The sequence below is a fragment of the Desmodus rotundus genome, chromosome 10, assembly GCF_022682495.2.
Source record: "Desmodus rotundus isolate HL8 chromosome 10, HLdesRot8A.1, whole genome shotgun sequence".
NCBI lineage: Eukaryota > Metazoa > Chordata > Mammalia > Chiroptera > Phyllostomidae > Desmodus > Desmodus rotundus.
In genome coordinates this window covers 18,326,260-18,344,094 of record NC_071396.1, presented here as the reverse complement: position 1 = coordinate 18,344,094, position 17,835 = coordinate 18,326,260, and the positions used below count along the sequence as shown (strand labels likewise).

The 17,835-nt window shown below is 45.7% G+C and overlaps 1 protein-coding gene across 7 annotated transcripts in view; it reads left to right on the top strand.

Moving 5' to 3' along the window:
* The window catches only part of RYR2 (ryanodine receptor 2), a 522,347-nt gene that overhangs the window by 208,718 nt on the left and 295,794 nt on the right, over nt 1-17,835 (top strand). For all 7 annotated transcript variants that reach the window (XM_071219601.1, XM_071219596.1, XM_071219600.1 and 4 more), the window contains exons 8-10: nt 1,125-1,237; nt 6,306-6,405; nt 7,753-7,849. In XM_071219601.1, the coding sequence (XP_071075702.1) occupies nt 1,125-1,237; nt 6,306-6,405; nt 7,753-7,849 (310 nt within the window). The remainder of the gene's footprint in view (nt 1-1,124; nt 1,238-6,305; nt 6,406-7,752; nt 7,850-17,835) is intronic.

Below are 17,835 nucleotides of genomic sequence, written 5' to 3'. Positions count from 1 at the left end.
TGGCCTCCAGGCATGCTTGAGAAATGATATTTGCTGATGCATTTACTCATTTATGCAGAAGGAATTCCTACTGAGTGCCAGAGCATTAAAAACAAGAATGCTAGTATCTGGGGCTTGAAACTCTTGCAAGTCAGACGTGCAAGGGCCCTGCTGGTATAGAATTTGCATTCTGGCACTGGGGGATCAAAGAGAAGAAAAATCAGTGTCACAGAAAAATAATGAAGCTGGGCAAAGGGAGAGAATGCAAGATAACATATAACATAACTAGATAACATATCACTGAAACCATTATCATTTTTGGATAGAACTTACTTTTGTATTTTAAAAGGAACTGTGAACAGGCTGAAGAATTATATAGTAATTAATATCTTAGGTAACAGCACGGGAAAATGAAGAATGGGTTTGTGGTTCATGAGGCTTATGCATGACTAGTTCTAGATGAAAGTACTTGATTATACTCAGATAGTTTTATAATGTATCTTCCTATAATGGGGTCTCTTTTACCCTTAAATCAATAGAAACAAACACATTTTAAAACAAGAAAATAAAATAAGGCACAGGATAGTACAGTTCAGATTATAGCAGTTGCGCCCATTTAAATCAGCTTCCCCCAGAAAGTAGAGAGTCCTTTGAATTGTTGCCACACCACATCACTGAACGCCCAGTCCTTTCGAAAATCAAGTGGCAAAAACTAGGTGTTACTGCAGAGCAACACGAACAGTGGACTGAATAGTGGACTGACCTGTGGTTTTGTAACGAATGAAGTCAGGTTTGCTTGACTGGTAGATTTGGCTGTACGTTAGCACAAACAAATGCATTTTAGAGCAATTCTTGGGGGCGGAGGGGGAGACACCAGTCTTCCCAAAATGTCACAGCCAGTTCTGTGACAAGCTTTGCATTTCGGTGTCTTATCCTAATCTAATTGGCCCTTCTTTTGATTTTCGTGGTCTGAGATTAAGTTGCATTAAATTTCAAATTCCTGAAGGTGGTGTGAACAGGACAGTTTTCTTCTAAGGAGGCTGACTCTGAGGACATGTTTTATTTCCCTCTTTATTTTGGAATCACCAGCCAAGCACGTGGGCTTTAAACTCAGCACCTCCTCTGTGTTGCTCATCCTCTTGCAGGTGAGGCTTGCTGGTGGACCATCCACCCTGCCTCCAAGCAGCGGTCTGAAGGAGAGAAGGTACGCGTTGGTGATGACCTCATCCTAGTGAGTGTGTCCTCGGAAAGGTACTTGGTAAGTGTGGGAAGGGGGCATGGACGTGGTGAGATGACAAAGGACAGGCCCATGAAACTCTCTCTTCAAGTTTAGATTGCAGATCATCCGGAACATTGCTTGGAAACAAGCGTGTGTCTCCATTTGATGAGATGGAAGTGACTCCCCAGATAGGGAGGGGAAGTGGCATGTGGAAGTGCTGCTCACCCGCCCATGTACGCTGGCTGGCGCCCTGTGCGCCCTGTGTGCCCTGTGCGCCCTGGATGGCGTGCTCCCAGCCGGGCTGGTGCCTGCTCCTGGGTCATGTTGTTGAAGCTCTACATGCCCGCTCTTCAGGGACTGAGGATTCCACAGGCTCTACTCTGCAGCCAGTGCGAGGGCTGCATTTAGTGTGGCTGCGGCTCCTGATTTGGACACTGATGAAAGCAAATTCTTACGTGAGAAATACTTGCCATGTCAAGAAAGGAGAAATAGATGAAATCTTAAAAAGTTGAAGTCTTTCATTGACATTGCATTGTTTCAAAGGGTAGGGGCTGGAAATGGGAGAATGAAGAAAAGTTTATGTATAATCATTGAAGGTGTTTTTAATGTTGTGGTGAGGCCAGTATATACTTAATTAAACTTCTTTAGTGAATTGTATTTTTGCTAAAGAAGAGTCATATGCAGCAGTTTGCAGATTGAAATCAATGGAAGGGTGAAAGATGCCAATGTAAAATATTATTATTATTTAGAAACTATTTATTTCCATCAGCCTCATTTCTGTGTTTAAGAGTCTGTGGGTGAACAGCTTAAGACCACTTGGTGGTGGTTCCGATGCGTCCAGTGGCCTGAGCTGTGGGGTGCAGGTGGCCTTCAGTACCTTGTCCAAGGCACCTGTTCCTTCATACCAGACTGCTCCTGTGGGTGGAACAGCAGTGACTGGCAAAGCATAGTTTTTATTTTGAGGTTGAAAAGTAATTGGATAGATATAAAAAGGGGTGCTGTAAAATGTCGTGAGATCACAGCGGACAGTAATTGAAACAAAGTCAGAAATAGAATGTGCTGCTGTTTCGCCTGGCGGGCTCATGTAGCCGGTGTCCCCACTGCCCCCATCAAGGTCTCCCACAGGCCCCCCACTTGGTGTGAGCCCACATATCATGGAGCCTCGAGGGGCCTCAGTTTTCTCATCTGCACAGGCTAGTAGAGGACCTAGCTCACAGGGAGGTAAAAGGATGAAATGCTTCCAACCAAGTAAGACTCAGCTCTGTGAACGGCACAAGGATTCATAATGCTTAGTAAGTTGCAGTCACTATTTACATGGGAGATCTATGCTGGTTAAGGGTGTTTGAGGAAACTGCAGACGTTTAGGCAAAAGAAAAGAGAAGGTCCGGAAGGAAGGAGCAGAGGGTTCTACAGCTGATTTCAAATGAAGTTCTGTCTGTGAGAGCGAGGTGCCCATTCTGAGAAGTGCTGAATGGTTAAAAATAAGTAAATTAGTTAAAACTGAGTACTGAAAATGAACATTCTCAGTCACTGACTTTTAACTTTTCGGGTGTTAGTGTCTACTGAATCCTGATCCGGTTTTCCTGCACTGACAGCGGTGGTTAAAGATCTAATTGTGAGCTCGCCTCTGTTGGGTGCTGCCCTGATTGGAACTGATTTAAGCAGCTGGTCTGGGTTCTGTCCTGGGGCGGAGTCTGGCGCAGGGGAGTGGGCGCCCTGCTGGGCTGGGCTCAGGGCCCCAGGCACCTCCTCCACTTGTTCCGCTCTGCTGCTTCTATGCCCAGACTCTGCCCCCAGTTACCTGGAGTAAAGGGTGTATCACTGAAAATGGCTGTGAACCTCTCATCCAGAAGGTGTCTCTTCTCATCTCGCTGTTTTGTATTCTCACATGAAATGAGATCTTTACTCTTCTTTCAGCAATGTCCAAGAGGAAAAGTAATTCCTTTGGAACCAGTTGCTGTTGCTTCAAAGGCTTTCTGTAAGAATGAGGCAGTGTACACGGGGCACACATGTTTCCCTGAATGAGTGTTTTTGTTTTCTTTGGATAAACCCCTGCAAGTGGAATTGCTGGATCCTACAGTAGTTCTATTTTTAAATTTTTGAGGTAACTCCATGCTGTTTTCCACAGTGGCTGCACCAATTTCCAATCCCACCAACAGTACACAGGGACTCCCTTTTCTCCACATGCTCACCAGCACCGGTGGTTTGTCGATTTATTGATGACAGCAACTCTGACAGGTGTGAGGTGATACCTTGTGGCTTTGATTTGCATTTCCCTGGTGCTGAGTGATGCTGAGCATCTTTTCATGTAACTTGTTGGCCATTTGTATGTCGTCTTTGGAAAAATGTGTATTTAGGTTTCTTTTACCCATTTTAAATTGGATTATCATCATCATTTTTTTTTTGCTCTTGAGTTGTATGGAGTACTTTAATGTCTTGGATATAAACCTCTTATTGAATGTATGATTTGCAAATGTATTTTCCCATTCTGTAGGTTGCCTTTCATTTCGTCGATGGTTTCCTTTGCTGTTCAGAGCTTTTTAGTTTGATGTAGTCCCTTTTACTTATTTTTGCTTTTGTTCCCTTTAACTACATTCCGACCTAACTTGACAGACCTAACCTGACCTTGTTCTGACTCAGAGTTCCCTTTGCTGCTTAAGCATGAGAACTAAATAGAAACATTTAAAATCATTATGCCTAGAGAATGTTGTTCTCTTGAGAAGAGTGGACATTGCTTAGAATTGCATGGTGTAATATGTTCTTAAAGACACTTTTGGACTTTCTCCCACAGGCTGAAATCTTTAGGCTTTTATGGTTCTATCCCACTTACTGTCTTTTTCGCTGCCCAAAGTATAGGGCCCTTGATGTGCCACCGCCTCGCCGGCAGGCCCTCCCTTACTGTCTGTCAGCATGTGCCGCAAGCCCAAGGCCAGTCCCCGCCACCCTGTTGTTCCTGTATCTCTGCCCTTTGGGTGCACCTTCTCTTTGTCATATCCGTCCCCTTGTCAGAACCCCTCAGAAGGCCAGTGAGGCCCAGGCCACTTCCAATGACGAAGTTTCTGGTGAATTAAAAACTAACATCTCCAAATTGGTTCTACAACAATTTTGATATGTTTTAAATATTTACACTTAGCAAGTTAACATTATTAATACACACACCCAACTCTGACATATGTGCAGATGTATTTGGGGACAACATATCTAAGTGTATAAAGGTGAGGCCCAGGTCTACCCTACTGGCTCCCCAAGCCCTCATCCCCATGAAACCCCATCTCACCTGTGGAAATGCCACCTGCCCTCCAGCCCCAGTGCCAGGACCTCTGTCCCAGGTCGGCTGGCTGAAGTTTTCTCTTTTCTCAACTCCTGTAGCGCTTTGATTACAATTCACCTACCGCTCACTAATACTGAGTTGTAGCATTTTGTGGGTATCACTTTCCCTTCTAGATTCCAAGCACCCCTGGGGTGCAGAGGGTGTTCTATTCATATTTAGCCCAAATGCCTTATACATGGGGTATTCAATGAACCATGATGAATGAACAAGTGAAGATTATCTATTTATTTGTCATAACACGTCAAAACTAAAAATTTAAGTGTTGGTGTTTCGGCCCCCTACCTGTTCATGGTCTGGTGAGAGCCATACAATTGTACAGAAAGTTTTCTGTGTGTGCTGTTACTTTGGCTCAGGTCATTAAAATAGGTGCATTTGTGGAGCAACGTAAAATGTTTCTTTAGGTTTATGCTGCTTCGCCTTTAAAGATTTTGGTTTCTGGGCATCCTTGTTCATTGAATAACATTGCTAGGCTGTGAAGCTGTGTCAGAAGCTCACGCGATGGAGAGAGAAAGATACACCAAGTCCCACTGTGTGATGATAGCTGTGAAGGTTTGTGGAAACAGAAGCATGGGATTTATTTGTAAATAGAGAATTTTAACAGTCCAGGAGTCTCAGCTGGCATTATACTTAAGGATGTGGTGAGGTGATAAAAAGGCAGGTAGCTGGTTAGGAGGCTGGTCAAAGCAGGTTATAGCTAAGGCTGGTCAGTCAGCTGCTAAACTTTAGTCTTGCTGATTGGAAAAATTATTGGTAAGATGTCAAAAATACTTTTGCTTTTGTTTTGAAGAGAAAGACAGTGAAACACCTGCTTTGCTGATGACTGGAGAGTGGCACCTTTAGGTGGAAGAGGCCCCTGGGGTGTCTCGAGGCCTGTGGAGTTCACTGTGGGGTGACGCCAGGCTACGGATGCTCCTCACCCCCCTGGGGCGTCTGGTTTCTGGGAATGTTCAGGGACAGTTCCAGTCTTTGAAAGCACAGGCTGTCTTTGGTATTGGAAAATATCACAGAATCATGGCGAGAATATTGGGGATGGCCACTGAAATGACCCCAAGAACACAGGTGCTTGTTCCATGTCTGAACTGCTAGAGCCAGCCAGGGCATGATTGGCAAAATAATTGAGGCATTTGGCTGTAAAATTCTAGAGCAGTTCCATAATTTTGTTATTCTTTATTATTTGAGAACTCATATATTATGGGTCTAAAAGATATTAAAAGTGCTATTTTAATACATTTTTATTTTTAAGAAGGAAAATTTGAAATTTGTAATATACGAATTTTGGAGAAAATGGTCAGGTTTTAGGTACCTATTGGGAAACGTCACCATCTAATGGCCATTGTGTCAAATTGCAGATAAAATTCTTAAAGGACCTGGTAAAACTGGGACATGGGTCCTGTGACTTAACCTATTTCACTGTCAAAAAAATCACAGTGTGATACATGCAAAAGTTGTTATAATTTCAGTGGTAAGTACCCACTAGCCGTACAACTTTGTCCATTCATAAGGCTTAAAAAATGGTCTATCTTGATGAATAAATTTATTTTAGTATATTAATTTGTGTGTTTTCTGATTAGTGGATTATGTTAATGATAACTCTGAGAATGAAGGTGGAGAAAACCCAGAGTCAAACAGAGACTCTGGCTTTTTTCTGTGAGTCTCTTCATTTCTGGGTGACGGTCTGGGCGCACAGCTCCAGGCTGTGGTGCTGGGTTGAGTGCGCAGAAGCACGTGAGCGGCGAGTGCGGGCGCCGCAGTGAGGCCTCCTTTCCTCCCCCGCAGCACCTGTCCTATGGTGGCAGCAGCTTCCACGTGGATGCGGCTTTCCAGCAGACTCTCTGGAGCGTGGCCCCAATCAGCTCAGGAAGTGAAGCGGCCCAAGGTAAATCCTCCCCTCCAGAGAAAAGGTTTGTTCTTGATGCAGGGCTGAAGGTCATCTCCAGAAGTGTGATAATGAGCTGACTGTTAGTGAGAGCTTTTGTGTTAAAACATTGTTATGTAGGTGCTGACGTTTAAGACCCTCGGGCAGATTGGTATTTAAAAGTGAAGCATTGAAATTAAGAACATTAACAATTGCCACAGGGGAGTGGGGAGGGGGTAGTGGGGAGGGGGGTCTATAGGAGCTACTATAAAGGACACAAGGACAAAATCAAGGGGGAGGGTAGAGGTGGGGGAGGGAGGTGGGACTGGCTGGGGTGGGGTGGCGGGAAGGGGAGAAAATGCAGACAATTGTAACTGAATAAAAATAAATAAATTAATTAAAAAAAATAAAAGTGAAGTTTGTGTTAGGACTTCGCTTTCCTTATCTTTATGCTATTGTTAGCTTTTAAACTGGTGTGTGTTTTATGTGCTAGCTTTCTAGGGGTTACTTTCTCCAGTGTTTTGGCCCCAGGGTATTGCTCAGTTAGGCTCCTGTCAGGATTTCCCGCACAATGGAGAGCTACACAGCTGAAGGAAAAAAGGAAGTCCTACCTTTCTGACAGCAGGGATGGAACTGGAGACTATTATGCTAAGTGAGATAAACCAGTTGGCGAAAGACAAATATCATAACCTCACCTATAACTGGAATCTAATGAACAAAATAAACTAATGAGGAAATAGAACCAGAGACACGGGAACGTGGAACAGACTGATAGCTCTAGGAGAGGAGGAGGGAAAGGGGAGTGGTGGAAGGAAGGGGAAGGGATTAGTCCAAGAACCTGTATGAATGACTCGTGGACAGGAACAGCAGAGAGGGGAGCGGCTGGGTGAGAGGGGTGGGCTGGGTGGAGGGGACCAAAAGGGGAAAAAAAGAAATTGGGACAACTGTGGTAGAATAAACAATAAATTATATTACCTAATTTAGAAAAGAAATTTATATTTAAGATAAGAAGAAAGAGATCTGCCATCTCCAGGGTAGGCGACTCGGAGCTAAGTCACAGCAATGCTTATGCATCAGGGTTTGTTCTGATTACCGCCGCCTGTGCACGCTCAACCCTGAGCCTAGCCACGCACCTGTGTTTCATGGGGTTTACAGGGGCGGAGGGGCTGTTTTCAGTGGGAAGGTCACTAACTGGGGCTCGGGGCTCAGGGCCCTGAGGCAGCAGGCAGGCGGCCCCCTCCACCCCTGAGATTGGGCCTGAAGCCTCACTAGACGCCTGTCTCTCTGCCCATGAAAACAGAGGGTGGGGCCCAGTGATCATTCCGGCAACTGTGATGGTTCACATGTGACATGTTTCAACCCCCACAGGGTATCTGATCGGTGGGGACGTCCTCAGGCTGCTGCACGGACACTTGGACGAGTGCCTCACTGTTCCCTCGGGAGAGCACGGGGAGGAGCAGCGGAGGTGGGTGATGAGCCCTGCGCCCCCAGCCTTGCGTTTCCTCCCCTTGATGCAATTTTTAAACTAAGGGTGTGTCTGTTCAGGCCATTGGCATAGTATAAAGGGGGCACTGACGTCATCTGTCCCCTGAGTACTCATTTGTTGGCCTGCTTAGAACTTTTTCCTCATGTTATGTTTTTATTACCTATCAGTAGAATTGCTGAAAAAAAATTAAAGCACACTAAGAAGGCTTGAATTTGAATAAACTGAGTTGGATGAGTGAACACATTAAACAAACTACTTAAAGCTTCAGTTGATGTTCCTTAGTTTTGATTAACTCTCTTTCTGGAACATTTAGTCTTGAGTTCAGATTCAAGATCAGAGTTCTCAACTTACACAAGAGTGTAGGATGTTTTTCTGTCACCTCCCATTTGCAGCCATAGGTCATAGAACTGACCATTTTTCCTAATATTCTACATGGTTATTGTACCTCTCTCGTTAGTGTTTGGCTTTAGGCCAAGGGTGATGTAGTCTGGATTGTTGGGGAAAGTGCACAACTAATTCAAAAACAGAACAGTATCTGGGATGGTTTGAATGCTCTGCTTTGCCGCGTGAACTCATGGATGAACATGGTAAGTTTATTACGTAAGTAAGAGGTCGCTGTGGGAGAAGGCATTGTCTGGACGATTTATTATGTGTCTTTAAGTTTTGGGGATGTTTCTCATAATATTAACATCACATTTAGGTAACTTATTTAATAAATATTTCTTTGCGTAACTTAAAGAAATACACAGGGACCATTTGGGAAGTTAATAGTCATTAGCTAGCTGCTCACCTGGGAAAGGTCCCTGAGGTCTGGGGACTTGAGTCACCCTGCGGACAAGCCTGGAACGCAGCACCTGGAAAAGTCTTGGAACTGAAAATGCTGCTTTCAGCAGGTTAGGAAGCAGGTGCTGGGGGTGTGGACAGCGTTTGTGTAAAAGATGAGAGCAAGTTGAGAAGGCAGATGGTTTGAGGAATTAATTCCAAACAGAAGAATGAGCCTCTGGAGTGCAGTGGGGCCTGGAGCAGGGACAGGTGAGGCCAGACAGATGTGGCTTGGTGTAGGGATTCGCGACGTGTGGGCTGTGGGAGCCGGCATCTGATCCAGGGCTGCCAGAGGCTCTGGCGCATGCAGGAGGTGAGGCTGAAGGCTGGAGGAGGTGGGCATGCTGGGACAAAGGGCGTTTGGATGTGGTGAGCAAAGAGGCCCTTGGAGCGTCATGTAGGAAACCGGAGTGTTTGAGTCTTGGACTCAGACGGAGCTGGGGTTGGATCTTGATCTTGGGTGCATGGGGAAGCATGGACAGGATGGGACAGATGAGCTGAAATTGGGGCAAGCGTATCAATCTGGCATTGCTTCAAAAAGGCTGCAAAGCCTTGGACGGCCCAAGCAGAGAGGAGGACGCTGGCAGTAGGACGTGGGCAGGCGAGAAGTCCACAGGACTCAGAATGACTGGGTGGTCCATGCTGGGAGCAGAGGAGGGGAGCCACTGTGGTGGGTGCCGTGATGGTGCATGCAGATGGGGACAGAGCGCACCACAGCCTGCGACGTGTAAGTGACTCCTATAGATGGAGTGGTCTTGACCCTCTTCGCTTTCTGCAGACAAATGGAGGCTTGTAGTGAAGGCAAAGGCCAGTTGTGCACCGTACGCTGGTGACTTAGTTTCTGTAAATGCCCTTTTCCGTTCTGTAAAGTGCAGACGTGTACCCAGCAGTGGCTGCTCCACATGGGTGTTTTGAACATTCAGTGAGAATATGCTTGTGACATGCTTGATGCTTACGAAGAGATCAACACACTTTTATTGTTGTTGTTACTATTTAGACATAAGGGCGGTCTTTAGTCAGATGTGGAAAAATTGGAGGCACCCCGGGCATGTGGGTGGTGTCCCGGGAGAGCAGAGGTGCCGGGGAGAGACACTGACTACATATGAGCAAGCCTCGGGTGCTTCTGTGGTGAGCAGGGCTCCCACTCTTGCTCAGGTGCGGGATCCAGGGATGGGTGAGCATAGTTTTAATAGTTGGATGCTTTCACTTTCAAATAAGAATATACCGTGTCAGATCCCAGACTGCTCACCTGAGCTCGCTGGCAGGGCCCGCAGGTGCCCGCCTGTCTGACCTCCGAGCGTCTGTGCGTAGCCGGCTTGTCCCTGCACGCCCACCTTCCGAGCACACTCCCCTTAGCTCTGCAGATGGCTGGCTGGCTGTCACTGCAGAGAAAACCAGGGGGTTGCAAACGTTTTAATGTTGTTCTGTACCTACTCTCCCATCACATACACGTTGAAGTCGGCCCCTGCGGTATTGTTCTTGATGTGATGTTGATAATTTCTCGGTCACATTGAGAGGTTCATGTGTTGCAGCTCTTCCTGGGTGGGGATGTCATAGGAACCCCTTCCTGCACCCTTCGTTCTGTACTGCATGTTTGTGTTACAGAACAGACCTGGGGGGTTGGACGATATACTATTACGGAAAGGACCCCCCTTTCTCTCTGGGGTCCCCCCCTGACCTACTAGGTTTGCCTTGCACACTGCCAGAGGAAAGATGTCTGTCAATGCCAGAGACTGGTGAAAAGAAAAGGAATTATTTATTTAAAAGTTATACAGACTTCAAGTAAATGACTTAATGTCTTCACTAAAATACTAAAGTCCTTGAGAATACCCACAGATGCACACAGTCCTTCCTTCTCCCTCTGCCCAGTCTGGGGTACCGTATCTCAGGAAAAGAAGTAGAAGTCCGTGATTCAGGCTCCCGGCACCATCAGCTGTGTTGCCGCCATGGGGTCCCCACTCTGCCAAAGCAGCGTGGTTCTCTCCCCCTACTCCACCAAAGCTGTGTGTCCTCTCCCCTCTCCCCCAAAACCGCATGGTCCTCTCCCAGGTATGGCTGACACACCTGGGTTTAAATCCCAGCACCAGTCTTCCTCTGCAGTCCCCTTTCCGACTCCTGCTACAATCAGTTACACCTGCCAGCATTCCCTATTCTTCCAGCTTTACTGGGCTGCCATAGTAAGTCTGGGCAGGTGTGGCCCCATGGCACGGAGCCAATCATCTCCAAGCTCTCACGCAGGCCCTGTAACCAGGGGGAGTTGCTTCCCAGTTACATCTGGAGTGGAAGTCACTCCCAGCTCCCTGGCTCAAAGCATGGCCACAGCTATTTAACATACCAAGGAAACCAGTTAAAGATTATAGGTATGTTAAATGACCGTGCCAGAGGTTAGCTACACAGCTGTTGCTGTACAAAACAGCTCTGAATGGCCCTGCTCAATGTGTCCTTTCCCCCAGCTCAGGCTTGTGGGGGTGAGGACATCCTATATATATTTTTCTAATATTTCCTGGACACCTTGAGTTCTGGACCCCATTACAAATTCCTATTTGCCCCCCTTGGCTGCACCCTGTTACATTTGCAAGGGTGAAATTAGATCAACATGGCTGTCGGATGTTGCCTGGAGGGTGGGAACGGCAGCAGTGGGCTGCAGGGCCCCCAGATGTTCTCTAGAAAGAAGGGTTGTACTTGTCTTGGTTGCATGGTGAGATCGAGCCATTATCTGTACATGTAGATAAAAATAACTCCTTTATTTTTACATGTACAGAACACTTCATTATTTCAAATCTTGTCACTGTCATTGCGTGGAGATGTTTCTGGCCCCTTCTGTCCTCACCCAGGGGCAGTGGTGGCTCCGGGTGGCTCCAGGGCCAGGGTGGGATGGGACTGCGCCATCTGTGGGCCGGCTGTCTTTACGGGACAGGAGCCTGTCTGCGGGGAGACACAGGAGGACAGCCTAACATGCGCTTGGTTTATTCTAAGGAGTAAAACAGTTTGACTTTTGGACACTGGTTTGTAAGCTGGACCAGCTCCACAGAAATACGTGAGATTTCTTTTTCCTCATCGCTCTTTGCTGTAACATGATCTGGCTGTCCTCATGGATAGCATCCTGTTCTTGAAGTGAAATACTGAAGTTGATTCAGGTTTGTTGTGAGAGGTGGTGAACTGGTAAGGAGATGGTCAGAGTGACCCTTGAGCAATTTAGGAACATGTTGTCCTCGCTGCTGTGTCTGTCAATCTGCCAGGTCCCATTCCGTCAACAGTTACTGAGTGTACATAACTGTAGCAATTGCAACTGCGCTTGGACAGTGGGTTCTACACCGGCAGACACAAGTGGGTTGTCTCCAGCTTCCCCCTTACATTGTGGTTCTGTGTGCATGTGTTGCCTTTGCTCTCTCACGCAAGTACCAGAAACACTGTTCCAATGAAGAGCACGTATGTTGTAATTAAATGGAATTAGATGGGAGAATGACGCCTACAAAATAGCACAGTTTTCCCTACGCTTCCTGCTCATATTCCTTTTATGGGTTAAATGCTCCTGGAATACAGCACTTCTATTGTTTCAAGTTTCTTGAGATTTTTCCTGGAAAGATGTAGGGCTGTGAAATCACTGGCAGACAACTTGCCAAACAACAACAAAAGTAGTCTACAGTCTACAGAAGACACAGTAGACACAGTCTACTCACGCTACAGTAGACACAGTCTACAGAAGCGTGAACAGTCGGGCAGTAACTGTAGAATTGGGGTTTCTCAGTTCTCTCCCTCATTAGGCAGTGAGAGAGGGTGGGTCAGGGGGAGAGAGGTTCTAGCGCTTGCCAGATGCAACACATTGTTCTAATTATTGCTTGAAAAATACACTTTCAAACTGATGGCTACCAGATGGGTAGGGCCTGGCAGACTGGGTGGAAAAGGGCGCAGAGGTACGAAGCACAAATCGGTAGTCACAGAACAGCCTCAGGGATGCAAAGTGCAGCACAGGGAATACAGTCGGTACTACTGTAACTACTACGTGCAGTGCCAGTGGGGAGGCCACTTCTTGAATGATGATGTTACTGTTAACCACTGTGCGGTACAGCTGAAGCTAATGTAACATTGTTTGCCAACTGTAATTGAAAAAGAAAAAAGATGAATAAGCTTTCATTCTGGAGGCTTGGAATTTGATTATCAGTTTTCATTTTAAGGATGAAATATCTTATCTGGGGAGTCTCTTCTGTTCTACATTCTGTCTCTGGATTGTGTCTTATCACTTCCATCCTTTGTTGTATGACTGATGAAGTGTGCATACATACTCATGGATTAAACGTGCACCATCTGAATTAAGGATGCCATACTGTTAATAAATTTTAAAATGAATAAATTAGGGCAATATTATTCAGAGTTGTTATTCAGTACCTGTGACTTGGAAACCAGTGTTAGGAAAACATTTTTTGAGAAGCATTATTTGTATGTTAAAACAGATTTTGCTATATAGCTCCTAAGTAGTTTTATTCATTCAATAAAAAATTGCGACATGACTAGCATGTCCTGGGTGCCTCAATTACAGTAGCAGATAAAAAGAAAGACAGTTTTGTTCTTCAAAGAGTTTACCTTCTAGAGGAGACAGGGGGACGGTACAAGCCCAGATGTGCTTATTTATAAACGCACACAGGTGATATTGATAAGATGGTGGTAGGTGCTGAGAGGAGCTACGGAGAACAATGAGAGAAGGAAGCAGAGAGTGTTCCTGTTTGCAGGTGTGTTTGAGAGAGAGGGAGAGGGAGAGAGGTGGGGGCAGTCAGAAGGGAGAGCCGGTTCTCTTCTGCAGCTCATTAGGTGGTACTTGGCATGAACTTGCTGTCTTATAACTTTCAAATGCAGGGCAGTTAAGTCACCATTTCCGGCAATGTCTGGGAATAAATGCTGCATTTGAGACTGTCGAGAATGTGACTCAGCAGGCTTCTGCCGAATGTATGCAGGAAAATATTTTTTGCCGTTGTGTCCCTTTTAATATGGTGATGATTTAATGAGTTTTACTTGTAAATAACTGATAAGGCATGAGGTGGGTTTGATTAATGACTTAACTGTCTCAATCTGGCTTAGAGAGATGCATGATTTGCATCTGGGAATGTGATGTGATGACTAACATCCCTGAAGAATTCAAGTGTGCTTAGTCCCTGCCTAGAAGGAAGCTCCAGGGCTGTCAAGGATGACCTCAGCACCCAAGGCTTCTTTTCCTCCTCGACCACCTAGGTCCCTGCCAGGCCATCTCTATACCTTTTTGGCCTGGGTCTGGGAATGGGATGGATTTGCTGAGTATTTTTTTAAAGATTTTATATATGTATTTATTTTTAGAGAGAGGGGAAGGGAAGAAGAGAGGGAGAGAAACATCAATGTGTGGTTGCCTCTCACACACCTGCTACTGGGGACCTGGCACACAACCCAGGCATGTGCCCTGACTGGGAATCGAACCAGCAACCCTTTGGTTTGCCGACCTGCACTCAGTCCACTCAGCTGCACCAGCCAGGGCTGCAGAGTGATTTTGATGGAAACAGGACATAAAGGAGAGCGATTTTCTCTTCTTTGCCTCTTCTGCCTTGAGGGAGATTCACTCTTCTCCCAAAACTTGATGCCCACTGAGAGCAGATGCCCTGGCCCTGCCTCAGCCCCTGCCTCAGCCCCTGCCTTAGCCCTGTCTCATCGAGCAGTGGGACTCTGCAGGGGCCACACTCTCAGGGATGGCCGGGCAAGAAGGTATGACAAGTCTGAAGGCAAAGGATTGGAAATATTCCCAGGAGTACCAGTAGAAATGAAAAACAACCGAGGTATTTGATGCATTTAAAGTGAGTGAATTGAAAAAGATAGTGGATCAGCAATCAACGTTAAGAATAGAAAAAATCTCATCTATTTTCTCTGAAAATTTAAGAGTATTTTTACTTGTCCAGAGCTAGGTATTTAACTTAATCTAGATACGAACAACATCTTTTGGGATAAAAAGACCTTTCTCTTATTTTTAATTTCTAAATGCCTTTGTGGATGAATTGTATTCTGCAGGGAGTGGGAAGTGAAAGTAACAAGCTGTATTTTGCCATTTTTCCATCTAGTCCTATGTACAGGAGTCTCTCCATATTGAGGACATTAATGGTTTCAATTCAGGACGGCTCGTTTACACCTTATACAGGCGTGTCATCTCAAGACACACCTGTCTGGCTACGCAGCGACTCCAAGAGCAATGTTGCTGCACAGTCTGCCCTGGGAGAACACACGGTGCTGCTCTGCCCCACTGGGCCGGCCTTCCTGTTCTGGCAGTCACCGTCAGGTCCGATGGCGACTTTGGCACCTGCCTGAGGCTCAGCTGGGCCACAGACACTGTAGCCGGCACAGACAGGGAAGGCGGTGGCGGGAGCAGAAACGCTAGCGTGAAATGTGTAACTGGAACTCCTGGCATTTCACTCTGAAATGACCGTCTAGTCCTGGGTCTGCTTTCCAGTTACTGGAATTCAGACCTCTAAGGCCCTGGGGGGCTTGTGTGCTGCAGGGATTTGGGTGTGTGCTGGGTGTAGAAATGACTAGGGCAGTCCGTCATTATGGAACTGGCCGTCGGTTAGGTCTCAACAACACCGCATTCAGGAAGAGAGGATGTTCGCCAGGGAGAGGCCAATCACCACCCTTTGAAAAGTTAGGCTATAGAAACACGCTCGCCATTCTACACTTTGAGCGAGACCGAGTGAGGCAGGAACCTGTGGGCTGTGGAAGAACAATGGGCCCTGCATTGTGGACCACTCTGGCTGACACAGAGGGCTGTGGGCCCCCCCCCTTGTATCATTATGCTGAAAGATCAGCTGCCTGTAGTTTGGGGAGGAGAAGAAAACCGCCTACTGCGGTCAGCTTCCCCACCGGCATGAGTATAGAACGACTTGCAAGTGAGTCCCCCACCTGTGGCGAAGAGTCTCTCTACTGAGAGCACCTGGCTTCAAGTTACAGCCCAGGGAAGGCCCCTGAGCCCCAGCAGAAGTCCGAGCCTCTTCTTTCTAGGGGATCGAAGTGACTGAGGGACTGAGGAGGGGACAGAGGGACTGGGGCCGCAGTAGAAATGACCATACGGTAGCACAGGACCCAGCAGAGAACAGGCACGTTAGGAAGGGGCTTGGACCCGTGGAGCCCGCGAAGCTGACATGGACCAGCTCGTCTTGGAGGGGAAGCACTGGCCTCCCACTGGGAAGTACTGTGTGAACTGTAGGGTTTTGTAGGTAGTCTCTGTCTAGCTGAGGACGTTCCCCTCTGTCCCCAGTTTTCTGAGTTTATCATGAATGGATGTTGGATGTGGTCGAATGCTTTTGCATTTACTGATAGGATATTATGATTTTTATTCTTTAGCCTGCTGCTGTGATGGATTTTATGGATGTTCAGTGGTATTTTAATGAATAATCTTATGTGTATAAAAATAATCATATTTGCTACATATATTGATGCCAAACATTTCTTTTGAGATAAAAAATGGTGAAGATTCTGTGGATACCAATTATGACTTTCATAACCTATTTTATTGAGATTTCAAAAAACACTGATTGTAAGTATAAAAACATATTCTGTCATCCATGATGCATTCATTAAACATTACTTTAGGAAAAATGAATAATTCTGATACTATGTTATTGCCTTGCATTACCGTAACTAAAATACATTGATAAAGCTGTTTTCTTCCATATTGAATTCTACATGAGCATGCCATACACGTTCACATTGGCAAGGCAATCTCCAGAGTCTGGCAAGCCCCTCCTTTCTGATTTTAACCTCTGTGGTTGATTCAGTGCCAGAATTTGATGTGACTGACTAAATCACCTTTTCTTACTGTTGTGCTCTGTTTGGTGTTTAGCATTTGTTACATATTCTGTCCTCTCTCCAGGAAGCCAGAATGCATGAAACACTAGAACTCCAGTCGCAATGTCCCTCCCTACTTTAAAGTCACTGGGAAGAACTGGAGTCAGTGGTACTGTGGTGATAATCAACCTGCCATCTATTCAGTTTTAAAGTAATATGGGGGACCCAAAAAACCCAGAATTTATTTGTAAAAAATTGTGTATTTATTATTTCATGTTTAAACTTCAGTCACCTTGACGTGGAGGTGCAATATGCCTCCATCTGATGCAATACGCCTATTGAGACTTTTTCCCACTGCTCAAAACAATTTTTGAACTCGTTGATTTTGATGCCTTTTAGTACTTCTGTCATTTTTTGTTTCACTTTTTCCACATCAGCAAAATATTTTCCTCTGAGGACTATTTATATCCAGGGAAATTAAAAAAATAGTTGCTGTGGGTGAGATTGGGTGAATAGGGAAGGTAGGGCATAGAGATCATGCTGTTTTTGGTCAGAAATGGCTAAACACTCAGCTTGGTGTTGGCAGGTGCCCTTGTAAATCACCTATCGTGAAATGGACAAATGCATTGAGTCTTTAAAAGAAATTCACTGAAGTTGAACACAGCCTCTCACAACAATGCCTGCTGGTACACTGACCCATGTGGGTTCCTAGAACATTCACCAAGTGGGGGAAACCTGTCCTATAAGGGGCCCGCCCTCCAGAAGATAATTCTGAATTTTGGGGTTCCACCTTTGTATATGCACTCCTTTACACTTCCTTATGTTGAGGAAACGCAGGTAGACTGAAAATAACCTCATGATTCTTTTCGTAATTTAGATATAAAATTGTGTTTCTTATACTTCATTGATCAAACTGAAGTTTTTTGGGTATGAGCTAAGTGCTCTGAAATACACTGAATGTATCTAAAATTATCTTGGGAGGGAAAAATAATGAATCACAATGTGAATATAATTTCATGTTTAGAAATATTCTAGCTGGATAAAGTCAACTTCCTAATGATTACTTATTGTAATGTTTAATTTTGTGTATCAACTTGATTGGGCTGCGGGGTGCCCAGGTACTTGATCAAACATTAGTTTGGGTATTTTTGTGAGGGTGTTTGTGGATAAATTTAACATTGAAATTGATAGACTGGTAGAGCCAATTGCCCTTCCTGGTGTGGGTGGGCCTCATCTCATCAGTTGAAAGCTGGAGTGGATTGAGCAGCTGCCTCTTCCATGAGTCAGAGGGACTCCCCCTGCTTTGTGCTGCCTTTGTGCTGAGACCTCGGTTGTTGTCTGCCTTTGGATTG